The 27,430-nt window shown below is 49.1% G+C and overlaps 1 protein-coding gene across 2 annotated transcripts in view; it reads left to right on the plus strand.

Annotated features, from left to right (window-relative positions):
- The first annotated feature begins 1,840 nt into the window (after nucleotides 1-1,840).
- pnkd (PNKD metallo-beta-lactamase domain containing) overlaps nucleotides 1,841-27,430 on the plus strand; it is a 35,079-nt gene continuing 9,489 nt past the window's right edge. For both annotated transcript variants that reach the window (XM_038790154.1, XM_038790153.1), the window contains exons 1-5: nucleotides 1,841-2,015; nucleotides 11,969-12,084; nucleotides 16,634-16,746; nucleotides 17,563-17,621; nucleotides 18,840-18,932. In XM_038790154.1, the coding sequence (XP_038646082.1) occupies nucleotides 1,858-2,015; nucleotides 11,969-12,084; nucleotides 16,634-16,746; nucleotides 17,563-17,621; nucleotides 18,840-18,932 (539 nt within the window). In that variant the 5' untranslated portion in view covers nucleotides 1,841-1,857. The remainder of the gene's footprint in view (nucleotides 2,016-11,968; nucleotides 12,085-16,633; nucleotides 16,747-17,562; nucleotides 17,622-18,839; nucleotides 18,933-27,430) is intronic.

Consider the following 27,430-nt stretch of genomic DNA (forward strand, 5'->3'; position numbering starts at 1 on the left):
TGCAGAAGGAGGCCACTTGGCCCATCGAGTCTGCACCGGCTCTTGGAAAGAGCACCCTACCCGAGGTCAACACCTCCACCCTATCCTCATAACCCAGTAACCCCACCCAACAGTAAGGGCAATTTTGGACACTAAGGGCAATTTATCATGGCCAATCCCACCTAACCTGCACATCTTTGGACTGTGGGAGGAAACCGGAGCACCTGGAGGAAACCCACGCAGACACGGGGAGGATGTGCAGACTCCGCACAGACAGTGACCCAAGCCGGAATCGAACCTGGGACCCTGGAGCTGTGAAGCAATTGTGCTATCCACAATGCTACCGTGCTAACAATCATTTGATAGTCTTGAGTTGTTGACAGCAAGGTATAACCTCCAAACCAGAAGTGGGGATGTTAGCTTTGAAATTGCGTTATTTTGTTAAGTTAGAGAGCACAGTTAAGTTGGATCTTTAGAAAACACTGGTCTGGCCTCAACGGAAGCATTGTGTCCAGTTCTGGGCGCCACACGTTAGGAAGGATGTGGAGGCCTTGGAGAGGGTCCAGAACAGATTCACAAGAATGGATTCACAAGTCATGAGGATCGATTTGAGAAGTTGAGACTGTTTCCTTAGAGAAGGAGGAGAGATTTGGCAGGTGTTCAAAATCATGATGGCGGCACGGTAACACGGTGGTTGGCACTGTTGCTTCACAGCTCCAGGGTCCTGGGTTCGATTCCCGGCTTGGGTCACTGTCTGTGTGGAGTCTGCACATTCTCCCCGTCTCTGCGTGGGTTTCCTCCAGGTGCTCCGGTTTCCTCCCACAAATCCCGAAAGACGTGCTGTTAGGTGAATTGGACATTCTGAATTCTCCCTCTATGTACCTGAACAGGCTCTGGAGTGTGGCGACTAGGGGCTTTTCACACTAACTTCATTGCAGTGTTAATGTAAGCCTACTTGTGACAATAAAAAAATATATTATTTTGAGGGGCCTGGACAGGGTAGAGAAATTGTTCCCTCTGGTGGAAGGATTGAGAACCAGAGGACACTGATTTAGGTAACTGGCAAATGAAGCAATGGGGACATGGGGAAAACCTTTCTCACGCAGCATGTTTAGCACACTGGGCTAAATCGCTGGCTTTGAAAGCAGACCAAGACAGGCCAGCAGCAAGGTTCAATTCCCCTAACAGCCTCCCCGAACAGGTGCCGGAATGTGGCGACTAGGGGCTTTTCACAGTAACTTCATTGAAGCCTACTCGTGACAATAAGCGATTTTCATTTCATTTTCATGTGGCGAGGATCTGGAATGGCTGAGAGGGTGGCGGGCGCAGATTCAAACAAGGCTTTCAAAAGAGAATTGGATTATTGTCTGAGGAGAAAACAATTGCAGGGTTACAGGGGCCTTGTAGACCGCTGGCGCCAACTTGAAGGGCCGAATGGCCTCCTTCTGTGCTGGAACCATTCTATGATTCTATCAGAGGGCTGGCAGGGCTTCACCTTAACGTCTCATCACCATTTCCCCTGTGAATCACCGGGCACCACCTTCCTCACCAGCATTTTCCCTTTCCCCTCTTTCCCTCCTCTGTGTGGTGAGAATTTCAGCCACCATCACTCAAGCTGTCAATCATCCCCTCTGGAGACCCGCCCCCTCACGCGTCAGCAGCCGAGGGGGCGGGGTTTTGAGGGCCGCTGTCAATCATCTACTACCCCCGCCCCCTCTCCCATCGCCCCCGCAGCTCCTTATTTGGTGGCGAAGTGGGCGGCGCCCTGGCTCGTGGTTTGTTGAGTGGCGGTGCCAATCAGCCGGGGCTCCTCCCCCTCCGCGCCATATAAGACCCTCGGAGGGGAGGGGCGGGGCCGGGAGGTGCGCGTGCGCGGTGATGCTGGGCCTGGCTCTCACTTGTGGCCTGGCGGGGCTGGCGGTTGGGGCGCTGCTGCTGATCGTACTGGTGTGGCGGGACGCTGGGTTCCGCCGCCGCTGGCTGGGCTTAACAGGCGGGCTGATGGCTCGCACCGAGAAACCACTCTTCAGGATCGCGTGAGTGTACCGTCCGGCCGTGGCGGGAGCAGGGTGGACGGTCAGGGTGATGGCCGGCCGGCCGGCCGGCGTCAGGAGGAGGAGCAGCAACGGGCGGCCTGTGCGCGCGGGTGCGGGGACAGCGAGCGCGAGCTGTCAATCAGGCGCGAGCTGTCAATCAGGCGGGACCTGTCAATCAGACGGGACCTGTCAATCAGGCGCGAGCTGTCAATCAGGCGCGACCTGTCAATCAGGCGGGACCTGTCAATCAAGCCCTCCGGTACTGCGCCAGCCAGTCGGTGCTGCAGCCGCAACGAAGTTGCACCTTTTACCTTCAGGTAGCTTCCTTCATGCGGGGAGCATTCTGCACACAGCACTTTGCAGTGTATGTATGCATGTTCCAGGTGTGCACATTCCGATCAGGTGCCCCGGATTGATTTTTGCCCTCCCTCTCTTCCCCCCCCCCCCCCCCACATGTTGGAAGCTCAGTAAGGTGAGAGATATTGAAAAAAAATGAAAACGAAAATCGCTTACCGTCACGAGTAGGCTTCAAATGAAGTTACTGTGAAAAGCCCCTAGTCGCCACATTCCGGCGCCTGTCTGGGGAGGCTGATACGGGAATTGAACCGTGCTGCTGGCCTGCTTTGGTCTGCTTTAAAAGCCAGCGATTTAGCCCAGTGTTGGCCTGAAGATGACTCACCCTGGCATCTTCCATCACCGCCTGGCTACAGGCTGCGTTAAATGTTTCTGCATGGCGCAGACTTGTTAGGGTACAGGAGGAGGCCACTCTACCCATCGGCCCTACCCCCAACCTCCGAATCGACAAATCGCCTGGTGCCATTCCCCCGCCTTCACCCCATAAACCCGCACTTTCTTTTCTGACAATGCTCCAAAAAACATTTTGAATGCTTTGATTGAACCCGCCGCTGCTGTACTCGGCAGTGCGTTCCAGATCTTAACCACTTGCTGGGTGAAAAAGGTTTCTTTCCCCGCATCGCCTTTGCATCTTTTGCCAATTACTTTAAATCTGTTCGCTCCAGGGCGGCACAGTAGCACCGTGGTTAGCACTGTGGCTTCACAGTGCCAGGGTCCCAGGTTCGATTCCCGGCTTGGGTCACTGTCTGCGGAGTCTGCACGTTCTCCCCGTGTCTTTCCTCCGGGTGCTCCGGTTACCTCCCATAAATCCCGAATGACGTGCTGTTAGGTGAATTGGCCATTCTGAATTCTCCCTCTCTGCACCCGAACAGGTGCCGGAGTGTGGCGACTAGGGGATGTTCACAGTAACTTCATTGCAGTGTTAATGTAAGGCTACTTGTGACAATAATAAAGATTATTATTATTCCTGTTCTCGGTCATTTGACGAGTGGAAACAGTTTCTTCCTCTCCGCTCTGTCCAGACCCCTCGTGATTTTGGATACATAGAAAAACATAGAACAGTACAGCACAGTACAGGCCCTTCGGCCCACGATGTTGTGCCGACCATTTATCCTAATCTAAGATCAACCTAACCTACACCCCTTCAATTTACTGCTGTCCATGTGCCTGTCTAAGAGTCGCTTAAATGTCCCTAATGACTCTGACTCCACCACCTCTGATTCCACACATCCACCGCTCTCTGTGTAAAGAACCGACCTCTGACATCTCCCCTATACCTTCCTCCAATCACCTTAAAACTATGTCCCCTCGTGACAGCCATTTCCACCCTGGGGAAAAGTCTCTGGCTATCCACTCTATCTATGCCTCTCATCACCTTGTGCACCTCTATCAAGTCACCTCTCTGCCTTCGCTCCAGTGAGAAAAGCCCTAGCTCCCTCAACCTTTCTTCATAAGACATGCCCTCCAGTCCAGGCAGCATCCTGGTATATCTCCTCTGTACCCTCTCCAAAGCATCCACATCCTCCCTATAATGAGGCGACCAGAACTGGACACAATATTCCAAGTGGTCTAACTAGAGTTTTATAAAGCTGCAGCAAAACCTCGCGGCTCTTAAACTCAATCTCCCTGTTAATGAAAGCCAACACACCATACGCCTTCTTAACAATCCTATCAACTTGGGTGGCAACTTTGAGGGATCTATGTACGTGGACCCCAAGATCCCTCAGTTCCTCCAAACTTCCAAGAATCCTGCCTTTAACCCTGTATTCAGCATTCAAATTTGACCTTCTAAAATGAATCACTTCACATTCCCGTACACAGCCGCCCCGGACAGGCACCGGAATATGGCGACTAGGGGCTTTTCACAGTAACTTAATTGAAGCCTACTCGTGACAATAAGCGATTTACATTTCATTTTCATTCATTTATCAAGGTTGAACTCCATCTGCCACTTCTCAGCCCAGCTCTGCAACCTGTCAATGTCCTGTTGTAACCTGCAACAAAACCTCAACACTATCGACAACTCCATCAACCTTCGTGTCATCAGCAAACTTACTAACCCACCCTTCCACTTCCTCATCAAAGTCATTTATAAAACCACAAAGAGCAGAGGTCCCAGAACAGATCCTTGCAGGACACCACTGGTCACCGACCTCCAGGCGGAATACTTTCCATCCACTACCACTCGCTGTCTTCTTTCGGCCAGCCAATTCTGTATCCAGACAGCCAAATTTCCCTGTATCCCATGCCCCCTAACTTTCTGAATGAGCCTACCATGGGTAGCCTTATCTAATGCCTTACTGAAATCCATATACAACACTACCCGACCTTCATCAATGTGTCTCATCACATCCTCAAAGAATTCAATGAGTCTTGTGAGGCATGACCTGCCCCTCACAAAGCCATGCAGACTATCTTTAATCAAACTATGTTTTTCTAAATAATCATAAATCCTATCTCTCCGAATCCTTTCCAACATTTTGCTCGCCACAGACTTAAGACTGATGAGTCTGTAATTCCCAGGGATTTCCCTATTCCCTTTCTTGAACAGGGGAACAACATTCGCCCCCTTCCTATCATCCGGTACTACTCCAGTGGAGAGTGAGGACGCAAAGATCATCGCCAACAGCGCAGCAATCTCCTCCCTCGCTTCCTGTAGAAACCTTGGATATATCCCGTCAGGCCCAGGGAACATACCTATCCTGATGCTTTTCAAAATTTCCAGCACATCCTCCTTCTTAATATCAACCTGGTTCAAACTGTTCTCTTGTGCAACAAGGTCCCTCTCTCTCATGAATACTGAAGCAAAGTATTTATTTAGGGCCTCCCCCATCTCCTCAGACTCTAGGCATAAGTTCCCTCCACTCTCCCTGATCGGCCCTACCCTCACTCTGATCATCCTTTATTTCTCACGTAAATGTAGAACGCCTTGGGGTTTTCCCTAATCATTCCTGCCAGGGCTTTTTCATGTCTCCTCAGTCTATTTTTGAGTTTCTTCCTGGCTACCTTGTAACCCTCTGGTGCCGAGTCAGATTCTTGCTTCCTCAACCTTACGTAAACTTCTTTCTTCCTCTTGGCTAGAAGCTCCACTTCTCTTGTCAGCCAAGGCTCACCTTACCATTCCTTCCTCGTCTCAGTGGGACAAAACTATTCAGCACTCACAGCAGGTGCTCCTTAAACAATCCCCACATAACTTGTGCATTTCCCCAAGAACAATTGTTCCCACTTTATGCTCCTCAGCTCCTGCCTAATAACAGTATAATTTCCCCTCCCCCAATTAAATACCTTCCCATACTGTGTGTTCCTATCCCTCTCATGACTGTGGTAAAGGTCAAGGAATTGTGGTCACTGTCACCGAAATGCTCTCCCACCGAGACATTTGACACCTGGCCTGGTTTGTTGCCAAGCACCAAGTCCAATATGCCCCCCCCCCTCCAGTCGGCCTATCTACATATTGAGTCAGGAATCCTTCCTGTACCCCCCTGACAAAATCTGCTCCATCCAAACCATTTGCACTAAGGAGACTCTCCAGTCAATATTAGGGAAGTTGAAGTCACCATGACAATGACACTGTTACTTTTGCACTTTTCCGAGATCTGCTGCCCAATCTGTTCCTCTATCTCTCTGCTGCTATTGGGGGGCCCCTAGAAAACTCCCAACAAAGTGACTGCTCCTTTCTTGTTTCTGACGCCTCGGTCAGTGAATACCTGCTTTGAGCCTTTTCTTCTTCAAGGAGAACAGTGCAAACTTCTCCAATGTATCTCCGCAACTGAAGTTCCTCGTTCCTGGAAACGTCCTCCTAAATGTTTTCTGCGCCTTCTCCAGTGCCTTAAAATGTGGCACCTTGGAACTGGACGCAGTGCTCCAGCTGTGGCTGAATTAGTGTCGAAATGGCTGTGGCCCTCCCTATCCCTGGAAAGGGGTCCAGATTGACAACCCACTCTCCATCCTTCCGACTAGCTGCTGCAGTTCGTTCCTCCTTCGGTTCTCTGCCTGAAGGTCCGACACACAGCCCTGCAACAGCCACTACGGGTAGGGCAAGGAGGCAGGTCCCAAATCCAGGGCAGCTGTAACGGGGGTCGAAGCCTGTGCTTTTGGCACCAGTCTGACCCACACTGGCCATCCAACCAACTGCAGTGTGTTAAAAGTTAAAAATAAGTAGGTTCCGGTAATAGTTGCTGGTGTAATATTAAACTGAGGCAACAGTAGATTTCACAACGTTTCACTATTTAACTTGCAATGAATGTCCCAGTTCTCATGGTTGTCAGAGATAATGGGGTAAATTGTCTGGTCCCGATCACCGAGGGTGGGGGAATTAATGATCTGTTGACCTCTGGTGGGAATTTCTGGTCTCGGGGGCGGACACGCAACCAGGAAATCGCACCCAGTATGTATTGTTTGCTGGGAGTTTGTGATTGAAAGGTTCATGGTGAGAATGGAGGCTGATGGCGATTGCCCTGCTCATCAAATTCCTTTGTTACTTGGTCAACATTCCAAATACACGACCTGTACCACCTAGAAAGTCAAAGGCAGCAGACGCGGGAACACCACCGCCTGCAAGTTTCCCTCCAAGCCCCACACCATCCTGATTTGGATTTCCCTCACTGTCGCTGGGTCAAAACCCCGGAACTTCCTCCCTCACAGCACGGTGGGTGTGCCGACGCCACTCGGACCGCAGCGGCTCAAGGTGACAGCTTACCGCCACCTTCTCGAAGGCAATGAGGGATGGGCTACGAATGCTGACCTAACCACCAAGCACACAGCCTACGAGTGAATTGGTTTTAAAACAGATTCTCTCTTTAAAGTTAGCAAGATCAGAGGGCCATTCTTCTCGATTAAACAATCCTCAAAGTTGTAGGATTGAGTAATGCTGAGCAGCCCACAACATCGTCAGCTCTGCTCACATGACCCCCTCCTGATGGGTCAGTTACAGAGGCCAACGTGCTGAGGGTCAAGTGATCGTGTGATGAGCCCTGATTGTTTTCCATCAGCTGGGTGTATTTGGCAGACACTTGTGCCGAGTAACAATTCAGCATCCTGTCTGGCTGAGTTTGTGGTGTTCTTGCATTGCAGCGACACAGACAGAAGGTGTGTGTTCTCTGTTCCCACGCAGTCATGGCCTGCCGTCTCAAAGCCTGGAGATTGCAAGGGGAAAGTGAGACCGAGGGAAGGAGAGGAGATTCATAGTTTTCACCGGGGCCGGGTGAGTGGGGGTAAGAGATGGTCGGTGAGGTTTAAACAAGGAAGAGTAAAGACGGGCTATAACAATCGAAGCTCAGGAGTGGTGGAGAAATGTTGAGAAGAGCGCTGACTTGAGTAATTAAGGCGAGACAGGCAGAAGTTGAGATAGAATAGAATGATAATTTTCCTGACACAAAGTTTGACCTGTTCCATTATGTCCTCTTTCTCTTGCGCACACTCTGTCCCTCTCCACTTGAGAGTGGGAGCTCACTGGGAGCACTCTTACTTTTGAGTTAGAAAGTTGTGAGCTCAAGTTCCACTCCAGGACTCGAGCACAAAAATCTGGATTGATTCTCCAGCACAGAACAGGGGAGTGCTGCGCTGTAAGAGGTGCTGGCTTTTGGATGAGAGTTAGCACTGTTATTGTGACCGGCAGTGTTCTGACTCCCGCTTGTTGACCATGTGATGTTGATTGTGGAAAATGATCGCAGCAAAATGCTAATTCAGTAGGAATGCGAGTGACAGACCCGGGCTATTTTAATGATCATATATTAGATTGGATGATTCGATTAGATGCAGTGAACGCCAACACCCTCTGGACATAAAAATGAACATTGGTTTTGAAAAATGACAAATGTTGTAAACTGTAATTAAAAGCTGGAAATATAGGGGCTCCCTCACGGCGCCGAGGACCTGGGTTTGATCCTGGCTCCGGGTGGCCATGTGGAGTTTGCACATTCTCTCCGTGTCTGTGTGGGTTTCACCCCAAAAGATGTGCAGGGTAGGTGGATTGGCCACACTAAATTGCCCATTAATTGGAAAAAAATGAATCGGATACTCTAAATTTATATTTAAAAAAAGTTGGAAATACTCAGTTTTGAGTTCAGACAGATTTAAGATTTCAACTCTTTGGTCTAGTTTGTTTGCAGGTTTCTGAGGCTGGTGTTGAGCTTTGGCGGAGTATAGCGAAGTCCTGTCTGTGCTGCGTGCTGACCCTGAGCTGGAACACTGGAGTCTTCCCACTGTTCAGTCATGGAATGTTCACGTTAGACACAAGGCTGACATTTAGTGCCTATCCCTTGAAGGTGGTGGATAGCTGCATTCTGAATTGCCACGGAGTGGTTTGTAAAGTGGTTATAGAGGGTAGTCAACCACCATTATTGCTGTGGGTCTGGAGTCACATGTAGGGCAGACCAGCTAAGAACAACAGGTCTCCTCTTAAAGGGCACTATAAGACCAGATGGGTTTTTACCATGCTGCAGTACACTGTAACCCAGTGTTTAAATAGATCACTACAACAAACTCATACAATACAATATATCTTCCAATTTCTATCAGATGGCAAATAGCTATTCATAAAATGGTTACAGCACAGAAGGCCATTTGGCCCATTGTATATGCACAAGTCTTATGCAGCAATCCCCCCCCCCCCCCCCCCCCCCCCCCCAAACCAAACCATCACTCACACCATCTTTATTCCACTCAAATCCCATGACCTTCTTACTTGAGGTTAAACACAGTGGGCGGGATTCTGTGTTGGCTGACACCAAAATCGATAACATGATTCGGTGGAGAACAGATTCCAACGCTAAAACCGCAGTGGGCACCAATTTCACAAATTGCAATTCTTCGACAGCGGAGTCAGTGCATTCCGGAATGCACGCACAGTAAACACCGTTTGCAGATCATTAGCAGGCCTGACCCGGTGCTCTTCGGGGCCTCCGCGATGCTCCACCTCCGACGGGCAGAGTTCCCGACGGCACGGTTCACTTGGACTTTTAAAAATCGTGAAACAGGCGCCGTGGCTGCTGAAGGGGGGGGGGGCTACGGAAAGTGTCCAACATCGCCATAGTATGCTGACAGTTGTGTCGCTGGCCGGGGGCTTCTGTCAGGGCCGGGATGAGTAGCGAGGGGATGGCCAGGAGGTGGGCTGGTGGGTTGGGATGGACAGGCACGGAACACCATTGGCCCAGCCGTAAAGTCAGCCATGGAGCTGTGCAACGCTGACAGCCCATTGTGAACTTAAGGCCAAGGGTCGTATAGGTGTCCTCCCAGGCCACTCCCCGTAAATGCCCTGTGGTCACAGCCGACCTATGGGCACGTCCCAGCACACCCAGTGCCATCTTGCTGGGGTGAGTGTGTGTGGGAAGTGTAATGTGTGAATGTGGGGCTGCAGCATGTCAGCCTCCCAAGTGTCAATCACGGACCCGGCGAATCCTGCATTGTTTTTCACTGGAAAAACATCGATTGTGTTCCATATGGCACCGGTGCTAGCGCCTCCACAGTCGCTGAATCGGTCCTGGTTCGGCGCCAGTTTTGCTGTCGAACTCCACGAATCCTGCGTCGGTGTCAAGACTTAGATTCAGAAACGGAGAATCCCGTCCAATGTCTCTAATTATAGTATCATAGAATTTACAGTGTAGAAGGAGGCCCATTGGGTCTACACCGGCCCTGTGGTGTCCAAAGATTAGCCCCAGCAACCCCATCTAATCTTTGGACACCACAGGGCAATTTAGCGTGACCAATGCACCTAACCCGCACATCTTTAGACTGTGGGAGGAAACCAGAGCACCCGGAGGAAACCCACGCACACACGGGGACCACGTGCAGACTCCGCGCAGTGACCCAAGCCGGGAATCGAACCTGGATCCCTGGCGCTGTGAAGCAACAGTGCTAATCACTGTGCTGCCCCTCAGAGATCCCCGTACTCCCCAGAAGGTACATTGTGTACCTTGTGTTGTCCTATTATATATTTTCTTTTATTTCCTTTTCTATTCATGTACTTAATGATCTGTTGAGCTGCTCGCAGAAAAATACTTTTCACTGTACCTCGGTACACGTGACAATAAACCAAATCCAATCCAAATCTTTCCCGATCAAACAATGATCTACTTCCCTTGTGGAAGCCTCATTTGACCTTACCTCCACCACATCATCAGGGCAGTATATTCTAGACCTTGCATGAAAAAGGTTTTTGTCATGCCAGTTGCTTGAATCTGTGTCCTATGGGTCTCCATCCTTCCACCAATGAGAAGGGGTTTTAAAAAAAGATTTAAAGTACCCAATTCTTTTTTTCCCCAATTAAGGCCAATCCACTGACCCTGCACATCTTTGGGTTGTGGGGGTGCGACCCACGCAGACACGGGGAGAATGTGCAAACACCACACGGACAGTGACCTGGGGCCGGGATTGAACTCGGGTCCACAGTGCCGTGAGGCAGCAGTGCTAACACTGTGCAACCCACCGGCCCAATGGCCAGGATTTTGTTTCCCATCCCTTATTGCCCTTGAGCAAGGTAGTGGTGAGCTGCCTTCTTGAACGGCTGCAGTCCATATAGATAGATTACATAGAATTTACAGTGCAGAAGGAGGCCATTCGGCCCATCGAGTCTGCACCGGCTCTTGGAAAGAGCACCCTATCCCCATACTGAGTAACCCCACCCAACACTAAGGGCAATTTTGGACACTAAGGGCAATTTATCATGGCCAATCCACCTACCCGCACATCTTTGGACTGTGGGAGGAAACCGGAGGAAACCCACGCACACACGGGGAGGATGTGCAGACTCCGCACAGACAGTGACCCAAGCCGGAATCGAACCTGGGACCCTGGAGCTGTGAAGCGATTGTGCTATCCACAGTGCTACCGTGCTGCCCCGGTGTAGGTACATCCACAGTACTCTTGGTGAGGGGAGTTCCAGATTTTTCAAGCAGTGACAGTGGAGGAACTGCGCTATGTTGCCAAGTCAGGATGGTGAGTGGATTGGAGGGAATTTTTTAGGTGCTGATGTACCCATGGATTTGCTGCCCTTGTCCTAGGCAATACAGGTCACTGGTTTGGAAACCTTCATACCCTTCCTAAAGTGTGCCCTGAGCAAGACGCAATATTCCAGTTGCGGCTAATTCAGTGTTTTATACTCTGTGCTTCTGTTAATGAAGTCCAGGACGGTGTACACTTTATTAACCACTCTCTCTGCCACCTTCAATCGTTAGTGCGCATGTTCCTCTGTTCCTGCATTGTATTGTCTCTGCGATTTTCCTACCGAAATGTGTCGGTTCACATTTGGTTGCATTAAATTGAACCTACCTCTTGGACGGCTATTCCACAACCTGTCCCCAGTCCTTTGGAAGTTCAGTACGATCCACCTCGTGATTCACAAAGCTTCCAAGTTTTGTGTCATCTGCAAATTTTGAAATTATGCCATGTACTCCAAGATCCGAATTATTAATCTATATCGGGGAGAGCAACAGTTCTGACAGTGATCCTTGGAGAACTCTGCTGCAAACCTTTTTCCAACCCAAAGCCATCCAGCCCCTGTGGTGTACATAATTAGAGCAATGATACTCCTTTAACGTGACTCATTTGTGAGGCACCATTTCTCTTTTCTCCTCTGCTAACATCCAGTGTTCTGTTTTCAGGTACACCCTGTATACAAGGACCAGACTAGGGTACATCTTTCACAAGAAGCAATTGAAGAAGACTCGAGATTATTATCCCAGCGGCCATTCCATCGTCTGTCCCAAGATTATTAATGGTAAGTTTTCTGATCGATCAAAGAAAGATGTTCATCTCTCTCTCCCCACCCCCACCCCCCCGCCCCTCTTCCCAATGCCCCCGCCCCTCTCCAAACCATCCTCCTCCACATTTTTATTTAATACCTTGCCAATCGAGTTTGGAGAGGTTTGCACACTGGAGGTTGGGGGGCCAATGGATCTAGTTTTATAACCATCGAACCAAGTCCCCGTCGGAGACAGAAGGCCATGGGTTTAAGCATCGTCCAAAGATCTGATCACAGAATTTACAGTGCAGAAGGAGGCCATTCGGCTCATCGAGTCTGCACCGGCCCTTGGAAAGAGCACCCTACCTAAGCCTACACCTCCACCCTCCTATCTCTGTAACCTCTCCTTACCTTTTTTGGACACTTAAGGGCAATTTAGCATGGCCAATCCACCCCCTACACATCTTTGGACTGTGGGAGGAAACCGGAGCACCCGGAGGAAACCTACCCAGATACGGGGAGAACGTGCAGACTCCGCACAGACAGTGACCCAAGCCGGGTATCAAACCTGGGGCCCTGGTGCTGTGAAGCCATTGTGCTAACCACTATGCTACCGCGCTGCCCTAGAAATCCTAGTTTGAAAGGGGGGGGTTGTTGGGTTACGGGTATAGGGTGATACGTGGGTTTGAGTCGGGTGATCATTGCTCGGCACAACATCGAGGGCCGAAGGGCCTGTTCTGTGCTGTACTGTTCTATGTTCTATGAAAGACAACAAAGTTTTTGGGAACCAGGAGTGCAATTGAAGCATCATTTAAGAAAAAACGCTTGGGCTGATGGAATGTTGTTTTGATTAAGGGAATTCCCTGTGGAGTTAATTAGATTTCTGCTTGGTAAGCTGATGTCATTGCTGGGTGGAGTTAAGGCATCAGGAATTTTGCAGAAAGCAGTTCAGTGTGAGCTGAATGAAGCTGTGGCCAGGAGTGAAGCAGTTTGCTCTCACTGTAATTCATTTAAAAGAGATTAACAGTCTTTAAAGCAGTGCAGACTTGTCTGAGAAAACGTGGAGCTGAAACAGTGTCTGATGAAATACAGCCAGAATTTCTACACGGTTCTGACCGGATTGAGATATTTTCTTTAAAGCTGTGTCAAAAGACCTTTCTTTCTCAAAGAACATCTGTGTAAAGCACATATTGCTGAGTGCCGATGGTTTAATAGTGAATTGAGAGCTGAGATGTTTTTTTTTCTTGATGTTTCAGTGGGAATAAAGATAGCAGTTAAGGTATTATATTCACTGTTGATTAGCATTATTTAAGGGGTAATTGTAAGTTATTTTCCGGTGTGAGGTTGAAGATATTTTAATACTGTGTTATTAATAAAGTTTGTGTTAATATACCCTATCCCTATTTCATAGAATTTACAGTGCAGAAGGAGGCCATTTGGCCCATCGAGTTTGCACCCACCCACTGAAAGAGCACCCTACTCAAGCCCCACACCTCCACCCTATCCCAGTAATCCCACCTAACCTTTTGGACACTAAGGGGCAATTTAGCGTGGCCAATCCACCTAACCTGCGCATCTTTGGACTGTGGGAGGAAACCAGAGCACCCGGAGGAAACCCACGCAGACACAGGGAGAAAGTGCAAACTCCACACAAGAGGCCGGAATTGGACCCAGATCCCTGGAGTTGTGAGGCAGCAGTGCTAACCACTGTGCCACCGTGCCGCCCTTTCTTTGTGCAATCACTCTTGGAGAGAGAGGTTATTCTGTCCAGTATCCTAGCCACTGTAGGGCCTGGTCTGGGATCGTAATACTGTTCAGCTGAGTGTCAAAAGGGCCTTCGAGGAAAGACCAGACAAGTTGCCTTCGCTGAGCAATTGAAACAGGTGAACTGGTAACTTGTCTCATGTGATCTTGTGTGCAGAATGACTGCCGCACTTCTTCACAAAGCAACAGTGTCTGCACTTCTTCAGCAACGTTTGAAGCTGTGAACTTCTTGAGGATAAGATGAAGGGTAGAAACGATGCTCAGAAATCTGAGTCTTTGTTTTAAAATATCCCAGCCGGAAAACTTTGGGAAGCTGCAACTCTTTCGGATAGTGTGGATTGGCCTGAATATCCCCCCCTAATCTTTAGGCTCTGTTGCACCCGTGTTTGAAGGCAGTCATTCCTGATGCACCCCATCCCTGACATTTATTTTTATAGTTTGTGGGGACAAGAGGAACCAGTGTGGGTGTTGCCACTCACAGAACAGTGACCAGCCTAACATTATCTTAGAATTTACAGTGCAGGAGGGGGCCATTCAGCACATCGAGTCTTCGGCTCTTGGAAAGAGCACCTCACTTAAGCCCACACCTCCCCTATCCCCGAAACACAGCAAACCCACCTGACCTATTTTTGGACACTAAGGGCAATTTAGCGTGGCCAATCCGCCTAACCTGCACATCTTTGGACTGTGGGAGGAAACCGGAGCATCCGGATTCTCACCTTCTGGGTGAGGAGCTCCTATGCCAATCAGTAAGCTCTCCCCGCCTGTCGCAAATCACTCACCTCTGGAGTGTGGGTCTAGACCACACTCCAGAGACCTGAGCGTCGAATCTTGACACCCCAGTGCAGCACCGAGGGAGTGGCGCACCATCACAGAGGCTGATTTTCAGGTCAGATGTCAAACTGAGGAACAGTCGACCCTCTCAAGTGGATGTAAAATATTCCACGGCCACTTTCACAATGCTCAAACAATGTTGCTAAAAACAGATTCTCTGGCTATACCATGTTGTGTTTTAACTTGCACGTTTCGTACATTACACCATGCTTCAAATGTAGCTAATTGTAAAGTGTTCTGTGAATGTCTGATTCTGATTCACGCTGAAAGGTACGCACGTGTGGAGAGTGGAATGAGGACTGTTCAGGAATGCCCTTTGTCAAATAAACTGGCTGTCTAAGGTCATTGAGAGCAGATGGCATCTGTGGAACTGTGACTCAGGCCCAAGGCAGATCTACAGGGGATGATGGGAGATTCTTTTATAATCCCTGTTAACAGAGAGTCCATTATGTATTTGCTCCTCCCACCAGAACAATCCACCTTTATCAGAAAACAAAGAATTAAGTGAGAAAATAGGGATTGGGAGCGACTGACGTATGACTGGTACTACTGTTCTTTTGCCGACTATGAAAACCAAGTTTAACATAAAAAATATCCCGATACTGAACCCCATTGTTATACAGCGACAGACCTGTCCCCCACCAGTACTGTACCCCAGTGTTATACAGCGACAGACCCGTCCCCACCAGTACTATACCCCAGTGTTATACAGTGACAGACCCGTCCCCACTAGTACTGTACCCCAGTGTTATACAGTGACAGACCCATCCCCACCAGTACTGTACCCCAGTGTTATACAGTGACAGACCCTTCCTCACCAGTACTGTACCCCAGTGTTATACAGCGATAGACCTGTCCCCACCAGTACTGTACCCCAGTGTTATTCAGTGACAGACCCGTCCCCACCAGTACTGTACCCGTGTTATACAGTCACAGACCCGTCCCCACCAGTACTGTACCCCAGTGTTATACAGCGATAGACCTGATCCGACCAGTACTGTACCAGTGTTATACAGCGACAGACCCATCTCCACCAGCACTGTAACCCAGTGTTATACAGCGACAGACCCGTCCCCACCAGTACTGTACCCCAGTGTTATACAATGACAGACCCGTCCCCACCAATACTGTACCCCAGTGTTATACAGTGACAGACCCATCCCCACCAGTACTGTACCCCAGTGTTGTACAATGACAGACCCGTCCCCACCAATACTGTACCCAGGTGTTATACAGCGACTGACTCCCCCACCAGTATTGTTCCCCAGTGTTATACAGTGACAGACTTGCCCCCACCAATACTGTACCCCAGTGTTATACAGCGACAGGTCCGTCCCCACCAAAACAGTACCCCAGTGTTATACAGTGACAGACCCTGTCCCCACCAGCACGGTACCCCAGTGTTATACAGTGACAGACCCGTCCCCACCAGTATTGTTCCCCAGTGTTATACAGTGACAGACTTGCCCCCACCAGTACTGTACCCCAGTGTTATACAGTGACAGACCCGTCCCCACCAGTACTGTACCCCGGTGTTATACAGCGACAGGCCCGTCCACACCAAAACAGTACCCCAGTGTTATACAGTGGCAGACCCATCCCCACCAGTACTGTACCCCAGTGTTATACAGTGACAGACCCGTCCCCACCAGTACTGTACCCCGGTGTTATACAGCGACAGGCCCGTCCACACCAAAACAGTACCCCAGTGTTATACAGTGGCAGACCCATCCCCACCAGTACTTTGCCCAGTGTTACACAATGACAGACTTGCCTCCAACCATACTGCAGCTCAATGTTATAGTGACAGACCTTCCCCCACCAGTACCCTAGCTCAGTGTTAGAGTTGATGAGGCAGGTAAAGGTGGGCTGGAGATGGAGTGGGAAGGTACCGGTGATTGGTAGAGGTAGGGTGCGGATTGGGGGAGTGTGCTCTCAGCAGCTTCACATTTCTGACCATGTGGTGATCTATTCATTTGGCTTTTAGGAGTGAAAATTCTTCCAGTCCCCATACTGTCAGACAATTATGGCTACTTGATCATTGACTTGGGCACAAACATTGCTGTCGCCGTTGATCCTTCCGATCCACTGATTGTCCAGGTAAGCTGCCTGTCTTACATGTATAAATGTCTTTCTTCCTGCCTGCCTGACTTCGTCATGCCACACGGTGTCTGTGGCATAGCACTTGGGGTCACAATCTGCCAGCAGGCTCTGGCCCATTTTGCGAGGTATGTGGGCCTAGGAACTAGATTGTGTTCTTGCCCAGACCCAAGGCAAGTGGCTGGCTGCCTGTTCACTGTACATGGAATAGTTTGGCTGAAAGAGGCTCTGGATATTGGGTTGCATTAAGTCGGACACTGTTTCAATTATGGGAATGAATATTTGAATCCAGACCAATGCAGTGGAATAGTTCCCCAGCGTCAGCTGACAAAAGAGCCTGTATGAAATGATTTTGGGAGGTTGGCCCACTTTTCTCTGTATCTAACTCCCAGGACAGTGTAGAGGGAGCTTTACTGTATCTATCCCTGTGCTGTACCTGTCCTGGGAGTGTTTGATGGGGACAGTGTAGAGGGAGCTTTACTCTGTATCTAACCCCTTGCTGTACCTGTCCTGGGAGTGTTTGATGGGAACAGTGTAGAGGGAGCTTTACTCTGTATCTAACCCCGTGCTGTACCTGTCCTGGGGGTGTTTGACGGGAACAGTACAGAGGGAGTTTTACTCTGTATCTAATCTCGTGCTATACTTCCTCTGGGCGTGTTGGATGGGGACAGTGTGAAGTGCAGAGGAAATGTTTATTTATCTTGCTTACTGCTGGTACTGGGTGGGGAAAATGGAGAAGTTGGTGGCACATATTTCATTGAGTCTCTAAATGCCCTGAAAGAAACTATCTCCTGTGTTTTTCATTTGATGCTTCAGACATGTCTCGAAAAGGAGGGTGCAACTCTGGAAGCTATTCTCACCACACACAAGCACTGGTGAGTTATGTGTTTAAATCTCATTGTCAGTTAGAGTTTCTGAGATTTTATTTCCCCCTCCTGTCGTGAAGTGGTGAATTGTGTTGTGCTACAGCCTGGTAACCACAGTGGCTGATTCTTTGTCTGTAAACCCGGGCAGGTTGTGCTGGTGGGCTTTTGCACTGTTGAGGCATCACAAAGGGCCTCAAAGGCTTGTTTTTTCAGTAAAAGTTTGCTGTTTGGATATCAGTGTTTTAGATCCCCTCCAAACCCCCTCACTGAGCACAGTGCTGTGTCAGTTAGAATCAGATAATCTAGGATTAACACAGAACTGTATGGGCTGTTTAGTTTATCACAGCGGTTTATCACATAGTGTCTTTTCCCCTTTGGGGTAATGAGACACTCTTGCTAAAGAACCCTGGAATCTGACCATGTTTTGGAAAACTGTTGTTCAGTGGGTTCCCAAACCATGGGTTGTGATCCCTGACGGGGGTCACAGGATGAGCAATAGTGGCTGTGAGATTCTTCGAGACAGCAGTGGTGACTCTGGAGTGGAGACTCTGATGGGACAGACCTGGCATGCATTGTGGCCCTGTTATATGCACACACAGGTTTTGTTTTTTGTTTCTGTGATTCAACACCTAAAAGACCATCCCCCAGCCGGGTCCACTGCTGGCCCTGGCTCTTCATGGACAGAGTGGATAGCCAGAGACTTTTCTCCAGGGTGGAAATGGCTATCACGAGGAGACATAGTTTTACGGTGATTGGAGGAAGGTTTCGGGGAGATTTCAGAGGTAGGTTCTTTACACTGAGAGTGGTGGGTGTGTGGAATGCACTGCCAGCAGAGGTGATGGAGTCAGAGTCATTAGGGACATTTAAGCGACTCTTAGACCGGCACATGGACAGCAGTAAATTGAAGGGATGTAGGTTAGGTTGATCTCAGTTTTGGATAAATTGGTCGGAACAACATGGTGGGCCGAAGGGCCTGTACTGTGCTGTACTGTTCTATGTTCGCTCTCTGTTTCCCCCTCCCCACCCCCGACAACCCTACGTACTTTCTTCCTCACTCTGCCGTCTCAAAGAAACAGGTTGTATTGTTCAGTTAAAGAGATCACGGCTGATCATCATTGTCCCGGATCCCTGAAAAGCTTTGGTTAAAGAAACGCGATTATGCTCAGCTTTAACATTAATATTTGATCTCGCTCGCTCCCTTTTTTTTTTCTTTTCCTGTTACTGTAGGGATCACAGTGGCGGAAACAAGGTACTGAAGAAAATCTACAAATCTTGTAGGGTTTATGGCACCTCCAGAGATAACATTCCTGGACTCACAAAGTAAGTAGTGCATGCGCATACGTGTTATGTGCGTGCGCGTGTGTGCGCATACGTGTTGTATACCTGCTGTGACCAGGATCCAGCAGACCATACAGCATCTGTGGAGATCCAAACAGCATTAATGTTTCAGGGCCACGACCTTTGCTTTCAAACATGACAGCGACCTGAAACGTTCAGTCTGTTTCTCTGCACAGATACTGCCGTAATTTCTGTACCTGAAGTAAGAGTGATCCTATCCAATCCTTGTGCTGATATTAAAACCCTGAATTTTCTTTCCATATGCCAAATCCAGTTATTTTGCCCACTCACAACATCACCCGGCATTGCCTGACGACTAGTAGTTTGCAGGGCTACAGGGAAAGGACGGGGTGTGGGAACCGCTGAGTTGGCACCCTCCGGCCAAATGGCCCCCACTCTGTGCTTTAACCAATCAAAGAACAAAGAAAATTACAGCATAGGAACAGGCCCTTCGGCCCTCCCAGCCTGCGCCGATCCAGATCCTTTATCTAAACCTGTCTCCTATTTTCCAAGGTCTACTTCCCTTTGTTCCCGCCCGTTCATATACCTGTCTAGATGCCTCTTAAATTATGCTATCGTGTCCGCCTCTACCACCTCCGCTGGTAAAGCGTTCCAGGCACCCACCACCCTCTGCGTAAAAAACTTTCCACGTACATCTCCCTTAAACTTTCCCCCTCTCACCTTGAAATCGTGACCCCTTGTAACTGACACCCCCACTCTTGGGAAAAGCTTGTTGCTATCCACCCTGTCAATACCTCTCATAATTTTGTAGACTTCAATCAGGTCCCCCCTCAATCTCTGTCTTTCCAACGAAAACAGTCCTAATCTACTCAACCTTTCTTCATAGCTAATCTTGAGATCTTGGTCAAACTATTTCTCTCTGGAATGCCTTCAATGTTTGTTACATGATCAGTAACTGCTGTATAAATACACGCCGTCTCTGTAAAGTCTATTTACATAGATAGAATTTACAGTGCAGAAGGAGGCCATTCGGCCCATCGAGTCTGCACCGGCTCTTGGAAAGAGCACCCTACCCAAGGTTAACACCTCCACCCTACCCCATAACCCAGTAACCCCACCCAACACTAAGGGCAACTTTGGACACTAAGGGCAATTTAGCATGGCCAATCCACCTAACCTGCACACCTTTGGACTGTGGGAGGAAACCGGAGCACCCGGAGGAAACCCACGCACACACTGGGAGGAAGTGCAGACTCCGCACAGACAGTGACCCAAGCCGGAATCTAACCTGGGACCCTGGAGCTGTGAAGCGATTGTGCTAACCACAATGCTACCGTGCTGCCCTCAATGCTACCGTGCTGCCCTATTAAATCAGGCATCCTGTTTATTTTCATTTCCACCTACGAGGAGAAAGCAGTGATGTGATTTATACAGCACCCTCCATGTCCTTGGGCTATCCCAAAGCGCTTCAAAGCCAATAGATTACTTTTGAACAGTGCTTGTTGATGTGCAGGCTTGTCAGAAAACTAATACACTGCCCGTGGCCCACAAAACAGCACTGAGGTGAACAGCCCATTGATCTGTTTTCAGTGGTGTTAGTTAAGGGATACCAGAACGCAGAGAGAGAATGTGCCTGCTTTTCTTCAAATAGTAACCATGGAACATTGGACCAGGAGGAAGGCCATTCAGCCCCTCAAACCTGTTCCACCATTCAGCCCCTCAAACTTGTTCCACCATTCAGCCCCTCAAACCTGTTCCACCATTCAGCCCCTCAAACCTATTCCACCATTCAGTCAGATGGTTGATCTCCATTTTCCCACATTTGATTGACAAATTGAGGGTTATGGGGAACAGGCAGGAAGCTGAAGTTCAGGCCGCAATCAGATCCGCTGTGAACATGTTGAATGGCGGAACAGGCTCAAGGGGTTGAATGGCCTCAACCTGCTCCTAATTCTTGTGATTCGATCCTTTAATGCCGGCCTTAACAGACTGCTGGCGTTTCGATGCCTGATCTGAAAAGGTGCCATTTTCATCACTGGACATTGTGCTGAGGTATGCGTCTAGGTTATTTGCTTACGAAGAGGTGAGAGTAGCTTCCCTTGATATCGGGGTATGGGTGAGTAGAGAATGGCACCCAGGAGCTCTGGTAAGGCGCTCTCAGGATAAAGGGGCAAAGCCTGCAGTGGCTGGGTTAGAGATCTAGGATATACTTGGGACTTTCTCAGAGTTACCCTCAACCTAACCATCTCCAGCTGCTTCACCAAACGACGTCTGCCGTAAGGTCAAGAGAGGGTGATGATGCCATAATACTCGGCTCAATCTGCACTTCCTCTAATAATGAAATAGCCCATTTCAGCCTGGAACAGGAACTAGGCATCATCTAAGGTTGGGTTGGTAAGTGGTAAATAGCATGCATGCCATAAATGCATGCTGGTGAATGACCACCTCCAGAGAGAGCCCCGATATCTCTGCCGCCTTTAATGGAAGCACTGTCATCAAATCCTCAGGTGTCACAATTGACCAACATGGTAACTGGGTGGCCATGTCGGCACCGTGCCCACAACAGGACAGAAGCTGGTGAGAATGTGCCTGCTTTTCTTCAAATAGTAAGCTGTCTCATCACCTAGAAGGCTTAAGGCCATCAGAATAATAGGAGACTTGCAACCTGTCTCTCCTGGCTGGCTCCTCATCGTCCACGCTTTATAAACCTGAGCTTATCCAAAACGCTGCTGCCTGTATCCTAACACTTATCAAGTCCCTCCATTGTGCCCTGTGCTCACAAAGCTGCATAGGCTCCCAATACAACAGAATGTCAGTTTTAAATTCACATTCTTTTTTTTAAAAATACTTCCATGATTTCGCTCCTCCCTACCTCTGTCCAGCCTCGCTACACCCCTCCCTGCAGCCTCTGTGCTCCTCCAGTTCTGGCCCCTGGAGCATTCCCAGTTTTACTTGCTCCACCATTGATGGCCATGCCTTCAGCTACCTCGGTCCGAAGCGTTGAGCCCTGGATTTGTCCCGTAAACACCACCTTTGCAACGTTCCGGAAAACCTTTATGAAAAGCTTTAAATCATTCCCCCCCCCCGTGATGTCAGCTTGTGTGGCCGTGATATCGGTGTCTAATTTTGCTTTATAATGATCCCCATGAAGGCCCTTGAGACCATTACATTAACAATGCCATATAAATATAGGTTGTTGTTAAGCTCTGATGAAAAAAACGAGAGGGAGTAGGACTAAAAGATCTGGCACAGACAGACCTGGCTAAATGGCCGCCTCGGTGTTGTGGGAATCTGTGAACGAGGCCGAGTTCTACAGACGTCTGAATCAAGGGTGAAGGCATCATCGCTGGGCCAGGTCCTTTGCTAAGTTGAGTACACTAAAACTCTATAGAGGTGGGTAAGGTATAGGCTTACCCCAGCAGCCCAGTCCCAGAACATCTGTTGTGTTGCTCTTTCGCAGTGTCGGTAAGTTGAGTGGGACTTGTGTATTGAGAGCCTTTGGCACCAGCGTGGTTTCAAAGCCTTTTGAGAAAAGGTTAGAAAGGAAAACGTAAATTTCTGTAGTGCCTCCTCCTAACAAAACGGAAGTGTTTTCCAGGCAGTGGAGCACTTTTTGGAAGTATAGTCGCAGTTGTAATGTAGGGAAACATAGCAGCTAATCAGTACACCATATGCTCCCAGAATCCTGCCCAATGTGGCCGAGAGCTTAACTGTCTGGTGTTCTGCCTCAGGAGTTTCAATTCCTCTGTATACCTGGTCTTTGATTTAGCACACTGGGCTAAATTGCTGGCTTTTAAAGCAGACCAAGGCAGGCCAGCAGCACGGTTGAATTCCCGTACCAGCCTCCCCGAACAGGTGCCGGAATGTGGCGACTAGGGGCTTTTCACAGTAACTTCATTGAAGCCTACTCGTGACAATAAGCGATTTTCATTCATTTCATTTTCATTTTTGTCCAGGACTGCCTTGGGGATGGGTAGGGATACAAGGAGTGTCCTATGACGTGGGGAGAAGGAGACTTCAACCCATTCCTCCTTCTCCCACGCCCTGCGCGCTTTCAACCTGGCGTTTCGAGGGCACCAGTGGGTGGGTGTTGTAATGCGCCCAAAAATGTGTTTTGTCATCAACTCCTTGTTTTGTTTGTTGCCAGAGTTTCAGTCCATGTATTGTCCACCCAGCATTGTTGTAAATTGGGTGTCTCATTCTGAAAGCTGACTCCCACATGACTGATTGAACCGGCCTGTCTGGTTTATCCCAGTCAGAGTTCCAACCCAAATGATTTCATTCATTAATTTCATACTGGGAAACCAATGCCCACAGTGCAAACACTGTGCTCAGCGAGAGGCTAGAACACACCGTTCATTCAGAAGCTAGGAGATGTCAAACCTGGGCTTTGTTGCGAGTGAGACCGGGGAAGGTTGGAGAGCTTGGTGTGGTTGGGTGGGACAAGGGCGGAACGGGTGTAATGTTGAGTACAGGGAGCGACCGTGAAACAACCTGATTGCAATAAAACCCACGGGTTCGGTAATGTCTTTTAAGAATGGAAATCTGCTGTCCTTACCCATGTGTGACTCCAGACCGACAATGACTGATCTCTGAAATGGCCTAGAAAGCCATTCAGTTTTTAGTCGAGAAGGTAGCTCACCAGTACTTTGATTGAATTGAGGGCAATTAGGGATGACTAATAAATGCTGGCCTCGCAGTGATTTTCTTGCATACCCACCTTGCTTTTGGCAGCCAGACATGTCAAGGGCACCTTGCCAGCGGGTCTGTGGGCAGAGGTCCTGGGCAAGGTTAATTCCTCCTCATCATGTGCCAGGCTCAGTCTAATTCAATTTAAGGTGGTCCACCGGGCACACATGACGGCAGTGAGAATAAGCAGGTTTTTTGGGGTAGAAGACAGTTGTATGAGGTGCAAGGGCAGCCCTGCAAACCATGTCCACATGTTTTGGGCATGCCCGGAGCTTAGAGTGTTCTGGCGAGGGTTCGCGAGGGCAATGTCCAAGGTGCTTAACACACAGGTGGTGTCGAATCCAGAGATAGCGATCTTTGGAGTGTCAGAAGACCCGGGAGTTCAGGGGGTTAAAGAGGCCGACGTCTTGGCCTTTGCCTCCCTAGTAGCCCGGAGACGGATTTTATTAATGTGGAGGGACTCGAAGTCCCCGAGTGTAGAGACTTGGGTTACCGACATGGCTGGGTTTCTCAGCCTCGAGAAAATTAAGTTTGCCTTAAGAGGGTCTACGCTAGGGTTCTCTCGGAGGTGGCAGCCATTCGTCGACTTTCTCGGGGAAATTTAAAATGTCAGCAACAGCAGCAATCCGTGTGGTGGGGGGGGGGGGAGTGCTTTATTGGGATGGTGTGGGAAGACCGGGTCGCGTGGGGTAATGTCTATTTAATTGTTATTGGATATTCTCTTTTTGCACTATGTTAATGTTCACTCTAGTTTGTTTTGTTATTATGGTTACTACTGTTTTATTATGAAAAATTCTGCAAAACCTTAATAAAATACTTTTAAGAAAGGGCACCTTCCCACGGCCTTTGTTCCCATCTTTGCTGTGGGTCTGTACACACCCTGTGTGCATTATTTCTGAGGCCATGCAGAGCCGGGATTAATTTTTGGAGACTTCTTTGCAGGGGTGGAGGGAGAAATCCAGCAACGTTGGCGGACCTACGTTGTATTTGCTGTAGCTTCCCTCTTGATTTGACAGTCTGTACGCCCAAGCCTGTTTCCCTTCGGCTGAGGTCAGTGCTGGTACTCTGGGGCGTTCCCTTGTGGCTGTGGCCTGTTTCAGATCTGGACCAGAGCGACCCGGTAGCACAGTGGTTAGCACAGTTGCTTCAAGAGCGCCAGGGACCCGTGTTCGAATCCCAGCTTGGGTCACTGTCTATGTGGGGTCTGCACGTTTTCCCCGTGTCTGCATAGGTTTCCTCCGGGTGCTCCGGTTTCCTCCCACAAGTCCTGAAAGACGTGCTGTTAGGTGAATCGAACATTCTGAATTCTCCCTCGGTGTACCTGAACAGGTGCCGAAATGTGGCCTTGGAATTTTCAATTAATTCTCTGCGGTCTTTTGGTGAGAGTTCTTTCAAAAGCTAAGAAGTAGAAGCTGGACTAGGTCATTTGGCCCGACAAGCCGGTTCGTCCACTCAGCAAAATAATGATGTGGAGATGCTGGCGTTGGACTGGGGTGAACACAGTAAGAAGTCTTACAACACCAGGTTAAAGTCCAACAGGTTTGTTTCAAACACGGGCTTTCGGAGCACAGCTCCTTCCTTGAGACAATTCTGGCTTCCTGGCTTGTGACAATTCACACCTCTTTAACCTGGGATTACCCCTATCTCTGCATCTGTAATGATTTGATTACCTACAAATGCTCGCATTCCAAGCATTGTCTGGCATCTCTGACTTTGTCTATATAAATGTTTCTGGAACATACCTCTGCATTCACCTGAGGAAGGAGCAGTGCTCCGAAAGCTTGTGTTTGAAACAAACCTGTTGGACTTTAACCTGGTGTTGTAAGACGTCTTACTGTCAGCAAAATAAGGCTGATTTTTCACCTCAACTTCACCGTGTCGTACTATCCCCACATACCTGAATCCTCGGATTTCCAGATTCCCACTGCCCTTTATGTCAGGAAGCACGACCTGACATCATTCCTGAACCACTCAGTTATAACTTTAAATACTCTCCTGTCAAATTAGTTTTTGCTCTGAACCTTTGCTCAGCCCAGGGAATAGAGTGGAACAGTCCCCTAAACACTCCCAGGCCAGGTACAGCAGTGGGTTAGATAGAGTTAAGCTCCCTCTACACTGTCCCCATCAAATACTCCCAGGACATAAGAATAAAAGAACCAGGAGTAGGTCATCTGGCCCTTTGAGCCTGCTCTGCCATTCAATGAGATCATGGCTGATCTTTTGTGGTCTCAGCTCCACTTTCCCAGGGACAGCACGGGGTTAGATACAGAGTAAAGCTCTCTCGACACTGTCCCCATCAATCACTCCCAGGACAGGTACAGCACGGGGTTAGATACAGAGTAAAGCTCCCTCTACACTGTCCCCATCAAACACTCCCAGGACAGGTACAGCATGGGGTTAGATACAGAGTAAAGCTCCCTCTTCACTGTCCCCATCAAACACTCCCAGGACAGGTACAGCATGGGGTTAGATACAGAGTAAAGCTCCCTCTACACCAGGGGTGGGCAAACTACGGCCCGCGGGCCGCATGCGGCCCGCCAAAGGTATTTCTGCGGCCCACCAAGTCATTTAAAAAAAAATAAAAATTTTTTAAAAAAATTTTTATTTTTTTTATTTTTTTATTTTTTTTTAAAGGTTAATGGGTGGGGGGGCTGTTGGGTTACTTACTGGTATAGGGTGGATACGTTGACTTGAGTAGGGTGATCATTGCTTGGCACAACGTCGAGGGCCGAAGGGCCTGTTCTGTGCTGTACTGTTCTATGTTCTATATGAGGCGCCCACAATCATAACCGGGTGAAGTAATTATTTTACTTAATATACTATGCGGCCCTTTGTGAATTGTGAATTTCTGAATGCAGCCCTTGCACGGAAAAGTTTGCCCACCCCTGCTCTACACTGTCCCTATCAAACACTCCCAGGACAGGTACAGCACGGGGTTAGATACAGAGTAAAGCTCCCTCTTCAATGTCCCCATCAAACACTCCCAGGACAGTTACAGCACGGGGTTAGATACTGAGTAAAGCTCCCTCTTCAATGTCTCCCATCAAACACTCCCAGGACAGGTACAGCACGGGGTTAGAGACAGAATAACCCATAAGAGTCAATGATGTCTCATGAATGTAGGGACAGCAGGAGAGCAATCCATGTCAAAATGCAGCAATACCTGGACAATGTCCAGGCTTCAGGTGATGAGTAACTTTTGTGCCATTCAAGTCCCAAGCACCTCCTACAAGAGAGAATCCATCCATCGGCCCCTTGACATTCAATGGCATTACCATCGCTGAATCCCCTACTATCATTGGGTTACCGTGGACCAGAAACTGAACTGGATTAGCCACATAGATACTGTGGCTACAAGAGCAAGTCCAAAGCTGGGAATCCTGCGGTGCGTAACTCACATGCTGACACCCCAAAGCCATGCCTGACACAAGTCGGCAGTGTGACATAATACTTGTCCCCTTGTCTGGGTAAGTACAGCTCCAACGCTGAAGAAGCTTGACCCCCATCCAGGACAAAGCTGCCCGTTTGATTGGTTCCTCGTTCACAAACATTCACTCTCTCCACCACCAATGCACAGTAACAGCCGTGTGTGCATAGCAGGAACTCCCCATGTTCAGCTGCACCTTCCCAACCCATGATTGCCACCATCTAGAAGGACAAGGGCAGCAGACACATGGTGCAACCGCCACCTGGAGGCTCCCCTCCCAAGTCACTCACCGCCCTAACTTGGAAATATATCGCCGCCGTTCCTTCACTGTCACTGAACACCACACGGGCTGCAGCGGTTCAAGAAGACAGCACACTATCATCATCTCAAGACCATTCAGAAT

Source organism: Scyliorhinus canicula, chromosome 2, assembly GCF_902713615.1.
Source record: "Scyliorhinus canicula chromosome 2, sScyCan1.1, whole genome shotgun sequence".
Classification (NCBI taxonomy): domain Eukaryota; kingdom Metazoa; phylum Chordata; class Chondrichthyes; order Carcharhiniformes; family Scyliorhinidae; genus Scyliorhinus; species Scyliorhinus canicula.